This window comes from Piliocolobus tephrosceles, chromosome 8, assembly GCF_002776525.5.
Source record: "Piliocolobus tephrosceles isolate RC106 chromosome 8, ASM277652v3, whole genome shotgun sequence".
Classification (NCBI taxonomy): domain Eukaryota; kingdom Metazoa; phylum Chordata; class Mammalia; order Primates; family Cercopithecidae; genus Piliocolobus; species Piliocolobus tephrosceles.
Window position 1 is genome coordinate 9034099 of NC_045441.1, and position 9381 is coordinate 9043479.

The window sequence follows — 9381 nt, forward strand, 5'->3', positions numbered from 1 at the left end:
TTGTTTCTACATCTACATATAAGGACCACTCCCTCTTGGTGTAATTAGTGTAATGTATTCCTTCACTACCCGGCTGCCAGGACCTTCAAGAGGCGCCACAAAACGGAGGCAGGGAAACCCGGAGCAACCAGGCCGCACCCCTGTTGGGCTGATCTTGCGCATGCGCCGACCTTGCCAGGCTGGATTTAAGGTTGCCGCCAGCCGCTGGGAATTTAAAGGACCCACACTGCCTCTCCGAAGTTGGTTTGAAGGCAAGCGGTGGTTGTTTGTGGACGGCGCTTTGTCATGGGACCTGTGCGACTGGGAATATTGCTTTTCCTTTTGGCCGTGCACGGGGCTTGGGCTGGGATGCCGAAGGAGGAGGACGATGACACAGAACGCTTGCCCAGCAAATGCGAAGGTATTTGAAGGGGGTAGCCCCTGTGGGCATCGCCCGGCCACACCTCCTTCTTCTAGGCCGGACATCCTGGACTGTATTGGGTGGGTCACCCGACCTCCTTGAAGGCTTGAGGGAGGTTCTGGTGGAGCTTGGCCGAATTTGGATGGGGTCAAGGAAGCGAACGTGTAGTGCCACCTCAAAGCTGCATCCAGAGAGCGCCTGCATTTTTTTGGCTGGCTTGGACACCCCCGCCAATGGATTGTGGGAATTGTAGTTCAGGGACCATCGGCCCTGGACTGCCAACTTGTAGAGCATCTTCAGTGCGTGTTTCCCTCATGCCACCAGACCTTAATCTGCAGAGACTGCAGGAGCCGGGTGTGAGGCTCAGGCCTTGTGGACATCCGCTGCCCTACCCTAGCATAGACGCTCCCAAATTACAGGCCCCACGCCCCCCTGAGGGGGTTTGAGGGTGAGTAACTCAGCCTTTGAAGCTCATAAACAAAAGGAGGCCGCACAAGTAGGAGAGGTTCCCCATCCGGTGAGACTTTGCAGACGGTGCGCACTATATGGATTTTTCAGCAAGCAGCACCTTCCACAGCTGCACTAGTTTGGGGCCCATTTGAGAAAGGGGACTGGCCCTGATGCCCTAGTTTGCTGCCCTCCTGGCTTTACGTTTCTTCCCTGGATTCTTTTTCTCTTCGCTTCATCCCCCCAAAACTGTATTTCAGTATCATGAAAGGCAGTCATGATAGTCTTATGACTTGGTCCTCATCTCTGTCTCCTTTCACCTCCGTGTCCCGCTCTTCTCCCCTGACTTGTCAATCTTTTAAAACAGACTTAATCACCTAATTGTATCAGTCCTTGTTTTAACACCTCTGCAGGCCTTCTATTGGAATACAGCCCACAGGCCTGGGCACAGTGGCTCACATCTGTAAACCCAGCACTTTGGAAGGCCAAGGTGGGAGGATCACTTGAGCCCATGAGTTCAGGCCCAGCTTCACCATATCTTGTCATCCTTGGTTTATCTGTCCCAACTACACTGACAGAGACCTGTAGATAGAGATAATAGGTTTTATTGCTGTCTATTATATTGTTAGTATGCATACAGAAGGAGCTCAATAAATAACTGCAGGATAACAGTGAATACTTATACAGTACTCACTATGTGCCAGCCTTTATATGTTGATTTATTTAATCCTCATCACACTCCTGTCAGGGTCATACTATTATCCCATTGTATTTATTATATATATGTATTTTTTTTTCTTTTGAGACAGAGTCTCATGCTGTTGCCCAGGCTGGAGTGCAGTGGTGCAATCTCAGCTCACTGCAACCTCCGCCTCCCAGGTTTAAGCGATTCTCCTGCCTCAGCCTCCCAAGTAGCTGGGATTACAGGCGCCCACCACCATGCCCAGCTAATTTTTGTAGTTTTAGTAGAGACAAGGTATCACCATGTTGGCCAGGATGGTCTCAATCTCTTGGCCTCATGATCCACCTGCCTCGGCCTCCCAAAGTGTTGGAATTACAGGCATGAGTCACCACACCGGCCTATTTATTTTTAATATATTTTACTTTTTTTGAGATGGAGTCTTCCTTTGTTGCCTGGGCTGGAGTGCAGTGGTGGGATCTCAGCTCACTGCAACCTCCACCTCCTGGGTTCAAGTGATTCTCCTGCCTCAACCTCCTGACTAGCTATTACAGGTGTGCACCACCACACCTGGCTAGTTTTTGTATTTTTAGTAGAGATGGAGTTTCACCATGTTGGCCAGGCTGGTCTCGAACTCCTCAAGTGATCCGCCCATCTCAGCCTCCCAAAGTGCTGGGATTACAGGCGTGAGCCACTGCTCCTGGCCTATTATCCCATTTTAAAGATGAAGAAACCAAGGCACAGCAAGCAGGAAGATTGCCATACAGCTGCTAAATGGCTGAGCCAGGATTCCAATCCAGCCAGTCTGGCTCCAGAGTCTGCACTTGTATGCTCTGCTGCCTCAGGTCATCTGCAGAATGAATGGCTGGTGTGTTTGTCTGTCTTTCACCTCCCCTGGACATTTCTCCTCCCCACCAGTGTGTAAGCTGCTGAGCACAGAGCTACAGGGGGAGCTGAGTCGCACTGGTCGATCTCGAGAGGTGCTGGAGCTGGGGCAGGTGCTGGACACAGGCAAGAGGAAGAGACATGTGCCTTACAGCGTTTCGTGAGTCCTTCGTGCTCCTCCCCTTTCCAACCCCCAAGGGAGCTCTGGGAGTTCCTACAGCATCCAGGGAATCTTTGTTTCCTCTCTTTCCACAGAGAGACAAGGCTGGAAGAGGCCCTAGAGAATTTATGTGAGCGGATCCTGGACTACAGTGTTCACGCTGAGCGCAAGGGCTCACTGAGATATGCCAAGGTCAGACCCTTCCCCAGGGCAGGACCCCACGTCTCAGAAACAAAGATCTGTATTCCCTGAGGTCCTCCAGAGGTTATCTGCCCATCATTTCACCATCATGGGACTCATCTGTGAATCTCCAGCAGTTGACAAAACTGAAATGGCAGAAAGGGGAAGGCAGGGGAGGGGTGGGGTGGTGGGCTGGGCTGATGCCAAATTCTTAATCTCTCAGGGTCAGAGTCAGACCATGGCAACACTGAAAGGCCTAGTGCAGAAGGGGGTGAAGGTGGATCTGGGGATCCCTCTGGAGCTGTGGGATGAGCCCAGCGTGGAGGTCACATACCTCAAGAAGCAGGTAGGATCAGATACTGCACCATCCAGGGAGGCGAGAAGGGAACCTGAGAGGGGAGCTAGGTTCTAGGGTTCGACTGTAGGGGGCATCTACCCCAAGCATGGGGAATGGGGCAGAGTGAGGACTGTGCCATTGATTAAAGTGGGGCCCGGACCGGTGGGGCATGGTGGCTCGGCTCACACCTGTAATCCCAGCAATTTAGGAGGCTGAGGCAGGTGGATCACCTGAGGTCAGAAGTTCGAGACCAGCCTGGCCAATGTGGTGAAACCCCATCTTTAATAAAAACACAAAAAGTAGCCGGGCGTGGTGGTGCACGCCTGTGATCCCAGCTGCTCGGGAGGCTGAGGCAGGAGAATTACTTGAACCCAGGAGGTGGAGGTTGCAGTGAGCCGAGATCACACCATTGCACTCCAGTCTGGGCGATGGAGCAACACTCCATCTCAAAACAAACAAACAAAAGAAGAAATCATAATGAGCCGGGTGAAATGGCTCATAACTGTAATGTTAGCACTTTGCAAGTCCGAGGGAGAAGGAGTGCTTCAGGCCAGAGTTCAAGACCAGCTTGTGCAACATAACAGACCCATCTCTACAAATAATAATAATTTTAAAGAATTTTTTTTTTTTTCCGAGACAGAGTTTCGCTCTTATTGCCCAGGCTGGAGTGCAATGGCACCATCTAAGCTCACCGCAACCTCCGCCTCCCGGGTTCAAGCAATTCTCCTGCTTCAGCCTCCTGAGTAGCTGGGATTACAGGCGCCTGCCACCACACCCGGCTAACTTTTTGTAATTTTAGTAGAGACAGGGTTTCATCATGTTGGCCAGGCTGGTCTTGAGCTCCTGATCTCTGGCGATTCGCCTGCCTTGGCCTCCCAAAGTGCTGGGATTACAGGCGTGAGCCATTGGGCCCTGCCTTAAGGAAAATTTTTAAAAAGTAATAATGGGCCGCGTGCAATGGCTGACATACGTAATTCCAGCACTTTGGGAAGCAAAGGCAGGCGGATCACAACATCAGGCATTGAAGACCATCCAGGCCAACATAGTGAAACCCCGTCTCTACTAAAAATACAAAAATCAGCCGGGCGTGGTGGCGTGCATCTGTAGTGCCAGCTACTCGGGAGGCTGAGGCAGGAGAATTGCTTGAACCTGGGAGATGGAGGTTGCAGTGAGCTGAGATCCCACCACTGCAGTCCAGCCTGGGTGACAGAGCGAGACTTCATCTCAAAAAAAAAAAAAAAAAAAAAGGTTGCTAATGATATCCACCATCACTTATCAAGCACCTACTGTGTCCCAGACTCTGGATCACATACTTTGCATCTGCAGCCTCATTTTACCCTCAACAACCTGATGTGGTAGGTGCAATTACTGTACATATTTTACAGCCAAGGAGCTAAAACTCAAGAGTTTAATAACCTACTTGGCAGAGTAGGTGCTGGTAAATGTTTGTTGAATGAATGAGGATCGCACATCTAGTAGGCCAAGCTTAGCTTCCTGGCTACCTGCCTCTCCAAAATCAGTCAGGTTGAGGAGGGAGAGAAGACAGGAGGGATCCCAAATTCCTCCAGAGCAGATACTCTTCTGGCCCTTCTACTTAACCAGTGTGAGACCATGCTGGAGGAGTTTGAAGACGTTGTGGGAGACTGGTACTTCCACCATCAGGAGCAGCCCCTACAAAATTTTCTCTGTGAAGGTCATGTGCTCCCAGCTGCTGAAACTGGTAAGCGTGGGGATTGAACTCCTTGCCAAGCCATAGCCTCCCCTGCTTCCAGGACTAATATCTAAATTGTTTTCTGTCATCCAATCTAGCATGTCTACAGGAAACTTGGACTGGAAAGGAGATCACAGATGGGGAAGAGAAAACAGAAGGGGAGGAAGAGCAGGAGGAGGAGGAGGAAGAGGAAGAAGAGGAAGGGGGAGACAAGATGACCAAGACAGGGGGCCACCCCAAACTTGACCGAGAAGATCTTTGACCCTTGCCTTTGAGCCCCCAAGAGGGCAAGGGATCATGGAGAGCCCTCTGAAGTCTGCCCTCTCCCTGCTCCACAGCTTTCAGGGTGTGTTTGTGAGTGACTCCACCCAAGCTTGTAGCTGCTCTCTCCCATCTAACCTCAAGCAAGATCCTGGTGAAACAGCATGGCATCGCTTGCAGGGTGGAGAGTGGGGGTGGAGGTCCTGCTCCTACAGATGAACTCCATCCAGCTCCTTAATTGGCAGGTGTATGTGCTGACAGTACTGAAAGCTTTCCTCTTTAACTGATCCCCACCCCCACCCAGAGGTCAGCAGTGGCACTGGAGCTGTGTGTGGGCTTTGGGAAAGTCACTTAGCTCCTTAAGGTCTGTTTTTAGACCCTTCCAAGGAAGAGGCCAGAACGGACATTCTCTGCGATCTATATACACTGCCTGCATCCAGAAGGCTACACACCAGCAAACCGTGAAGGAGAATGGGACACTGGGTCATGGCCTAGAGTTGCTGGTAAGGTCGGTGGGGTAGATACTTGGTCTACTTCAGATCAATGTCACCGAGAGCTCACCATATAGTTTCATAGGTGCTAAATTTTCTATATTGCTATTAAACTTTTTTCTTTTTTTCTAAAAACTAGCTGGGCCCAAAGTTTCAAACAACAGCAGGGCACACATAGCTAGCTGGTGGATGAGGCGGCATCCAGAATGGCCACTGTCTTGTTAAGCTGAAGCTGCAGCTTCAGCAACATAGTGAAACCCCACCTCTATACACACACACACACAAATTAAGAAGACTGCAGGGCTGGTGGTGCAGCACCTGTAGTCCCAGTTACTACAGAGGTGGAGATGGGAGGATCACTTGAGTCCAAAAGATCAAGACCAGCCTGAAGGCTGGTCGAGGTGACTCACACCTGTTATCCCAGCACTTTGGGAGGCCGAAGCAGGCGATTCACCTGAGGTTAGGAGTTCGAGAGCAGCCTGGCCAACAATAGAGAAATCTCGTCTCTACTAAAAATACAAAAATTGGCCAGGCATGGTGGTGGGCGCCTGTAATCCCAGTTACTCGGGAGGCTGAGACAGGAGAATCGCTTGAACCCAGGAGGCGGAGGTTGCAGTGAGCTGAGATCGCACCACTGCACTCCAGCCTGGGTGACAGGGTAAGACTCCATCTCAAAAAAAAAAAAATTAGAGGGGCGTGCACGCCTGTATTCCCAGCACTTCGGGAGGCCGAAGCAGGAGGATCGCTAGAACCCAGGGGTTCAAGGCTAGGGAGAGCTATGATGGTGTCCCTACACTCTAGCCTGGGCGACAGGGAGAGACTTTGTCTCAAAAGAAAAAAAGACCAGGCGCAGTGGCTCACACCCGTAATCCTAGCACTTTAGGAGACCAAGGCTGGAGGATCGCTGGAGCCCAGGAGCTCCAGACCAGTCCCGGCAACAGAACTAGACCCTGTCTCTACAAAAAAAAAAGAAAAAATGGAAACCTTAGCTGGGCTTGGTGGTGCGCGCCTGTGGTCCAAATACTCGTGGGGGGGAGCTGAGGCGGCAGGATCACATGAGCCTAGAAGGTCGAGGCTGCAGTGAGGTCTGATCGCGCCACTGCACTCCAGCCTGGACAACTGAGCATGACCCTTCCTCAGAGCTAATGGCGCTTCATAATTCTGCAGTCCATGTAAGCTTCTGGGATCGCGGGGCGGAGAACCGCCAGGAGGCTGGAGTTCAAATGGCCTCCTGTGGCAGACGGTAAAGGCGCCGGAACTACAGCTACCTCCGCGGCGCCGTTTCGGCCGCCATATCTGGGTGCAGGGGAACTCGCAGAGGACAAACTCCCACGCGCGTTTTCGATTTCTGCGCTTTCCTCGAGTGAGGCAAGACTTAGCAGAGGCCCAAGGTAGAGCGCGGCTAGGATTCGATAGAGGGGAATACAAAGGATAACCTTAGAGGGTGACGGGCGAGGACGTACGTACCGCTAGAGTAACTGGGCAGGGGCCGAGGACACCGAGGGAGGGGCGGGCCCAAGTGTGAGGGGAGGCTGGGCGATACCATCTTGGGCAGGGGTCGAGGGTGATACCAACTTAATGGGAGGCGGGGTAGCAGAGAACCGAGGCTTAGTGGCAGTGGCGGGGCCGGGCTCGGGTCGGGGATCGCAGAGGGATAGGACGGTCGCCCACTGCTCCACTTCCTTTCTCCCCAACCCGTCCCTCCCTGCCAGGAGCAGCCTCATGCGGACCGAGCCATTGCGCGGGGCGTCCCCTCTGCTGGTGCCCGGCAACCCCTACTCCGTGGTGGTTCTGCTGCAGGGCTACGCGGAGCCCGAGAGGGTGGGTGACACCGTGCGCGCCGACGGCTCCGTAACCCTGGTCCTACCCCAGACCCGGGGTCCGGCCTCCAGCCACCGAAAGTCCCCGCGCGGTAGTGGCGGCGCAGAGGCCGCCCTGGAGGAGGCGGCCCGTGGCCCCATCCTGGTGGACACCGGGGGCCCCTGGGCTCGGGAGGCGCTGCTGAGGGCGCTGGCGGGGCAGGGCGTGGCCCCGGGAGACGTGACGCTGGTGGTGGGGACCCATGGGCACTCGGATCACATCGGGAACTTGGGGCTGTTCCCAGGCGCGGCTCTGCTGGTCTCCCACGACTTCTGCCTCCCCGGAGGCCGCTACCTGCCCCACGGGCTGGGTGAGGGGCAGCCCCTGCGCCTGGGCCCGGGGCTCGAGGTGTGGGCCACGCCGGGCCACGGGGGCCAGCGCGACGTGAGCGTGGTGGTGGCCGGCACGGCTCTGGGCACCGTAGTGGTGGCGGGGGATGTGTTTGAGCGAGATGGGGACGAGGATTCGTGGCAGGCGCTGAGTGAAGACCCCGCAGCCCAGGAGCGGAGCCGAAAGAGAGTCCTGGTCGTTGCCGACGTGGTCGTACCTGGTCACGGGCCCCCCTTTCGAGTGCTCAGGGAAGCCTCGCAGACCGAGACGGAGGGTGGAGGGAACAGCCAGCAGGAGCTGGTGGCTGGAGACGAGGAGCCCGCCCTGCACTGATCAGCCTGGAGAGGAACTGGACTCTTGTAAGCCCTAACAGCGAAGAGTTGCTGGAGACAAAGTCAGAGCAGTCAAGGGTGGGAGCTTCCAGCCCTTCCAGGAGGCTAGTTTTCCAGTGAGGACAGAGTGCACCTGACACTGCCATCACATCGTCAGTATCACTGCCTATCTCTGCCACCAAACTAAGATCAAAGGACGGGCTCAGCTCCCTGTGCATTCTCCCTGGGCCTCAGTAAAATGGGAGAAGGTTCCTGGGAGGTGTCTCCAAAATAAAAATGGAAACTGCATTGAAAATCATAGTGCCCTAATGTAAATGTGAAGCATTGATGGTGATAATCGTGCAAACATGGTAATCTGCAACTGCAGCAGGGGCATACTTTGGCCAGTTGCCCCTTTCTTATAGGATGGAGGTTGCTGAGAGAAGGTGCAGGGCATAGAGATGATCCCTTAGTCACCTGACTTACATATATGTTCATATTTTTTTGTCACACAGGCTGGAGTGCAGTGGTACAATCATAGCTCACTGCAGCCTCCAGCTCAAGCCATCCTTCTGCCTCAGACTCCCAAGTAGCTGGGACTACAGGCAAGTGCCACTACGCCCTGCTACTTTTTTTTTTTTTTTTTTTCTTTTTTTCTTTTTTTTTTGAGGCAGAGTCTTGCTTTATCGCCCAGGCTGGAGTGCAGTGGCGCGATCTTGGCTCACTGCAAGCTCCGCCTCCCAGGTTCATGCCATTCTCCTGCCTCAGCCTCCCGACTAGCTGGGACTACAGGTGCCTGCCACCATACCCAGCTAATTTTTTGTATTTTTAGTAGAGATGGGGTTTCACCTTGTTAGCCAGGATGGTCTTGATCTCCTGACCTCGTGATCCACCTACCTCAGCCTCCCAAAGTGCTGGGATTACAGGCTTGAGCCACCGCACCCGGCCATTTTTTTGTATTTTTAATAGGGACGAGGTTTCACCGTGTTAGCCAGGATGGATTTTTTTATTTTTATTTTTTTTGAGACACAGTTTTCCTCTGTCCCCACAGGCTGCAGTGCAATAGTGCAATATTGCACTGCAGAGTGCACTGCAACCTCCACCTCCTGGGTTCAAGTGATTCTTATGCCTTAGCCTTCCTAGCAGCTGGGATTACAGGCTCACACTACCATGTCCAGCTAATTTTTATACGTTTAATAGAGAAAGGGTCTTACCATGTTGGCCAGGCTGGTCTCAAACTCCTGGCCTCAGGTGATCTGCCCACCTCAGCCTCCCAAAGTGCTGGGGTTATAGGTATGAACCACCATGCCTGGCCATCAGCTAATTTTT

At 53.3% G+C, this 9381-nt stretch overlaps 2 protein-coding genes across 3 annotated transcripts; both read left to right on the forward strand.

The window, feature by feature from the left end:
* The first annotated feature begins 142 nt into the window (after positions 1-142).
* CNPY4 (canopy FGF signaling regulator 4) lies at positions 143-5689 on the forward strand. The gene is made up of 6 exons (XM_023197308.2): positions 143-400; positions 2445-2571; positions 2667-2763; positions 2975-3097; positions 4691-4808; positions 4898-5689. Exons 1-6 carry the CDS (start codon positions 286-288, stop codon positions 5059-5061), a joined length of 744 nt encoding a protein of 247 aa, XP_023053076.1. The 5' UTR covers positions 143-285; the 3' UTR covers positions 5062-5689.
* Positions 5690-6567: 878 nt separating this feature from the next.
* On the forward strand, positions 6568-8371 carry MBLAC1 (metallo-beta-lactamase domain containing 1). 2 transcript variants are annotated; one of them, XM_023197307.3, is made up of 2 exons: positions 6568-6942; positions 7264-8371. In XM_023197307.3, exon 2 carries the CDS (start codon positions 7274-7276, stop codon positions 8072-8074), a length of 801 nt encoding a protein of 266 aa, XP_023053075.1. In that variant the 5' UTR covers positions 6568-6942; positions 7264-7273; the 3' UTR covers positions 8075-8371. The 2 variants fall into 2 exon arrangements, with proteins under 2 accessions (XP_023053075.1, XP_023053074.1); XM_023197306.3 differs by having other exon boundaries at positions 6571-6723.
* Positions 8372-9381: the final 1010 nt, after the last annotated feature.

Coding starts and splice junctions, on each gene's coding strand:
- CNPY4 (XM_023197308.2), top strand. CDS start 286: ATGGGACCTGTGCGACTGGGAATATTGCTTTTCCTTTTGGCCGTGCAC. Junction 401..2,444: donor CTTGCCCAGCAAATGCGAAG/GTATTTGAAGGG, acceptor CCTCCCCACCAG/TGTGTAAGCTGCTGAGCACA. Junction 3,098..4,690: donor TCACATACCTCAAGAAGCAG/GTAGGATCAGAT, acceptor CTACTTAACCAG/TGTGAGACCATGCTGGAGGA.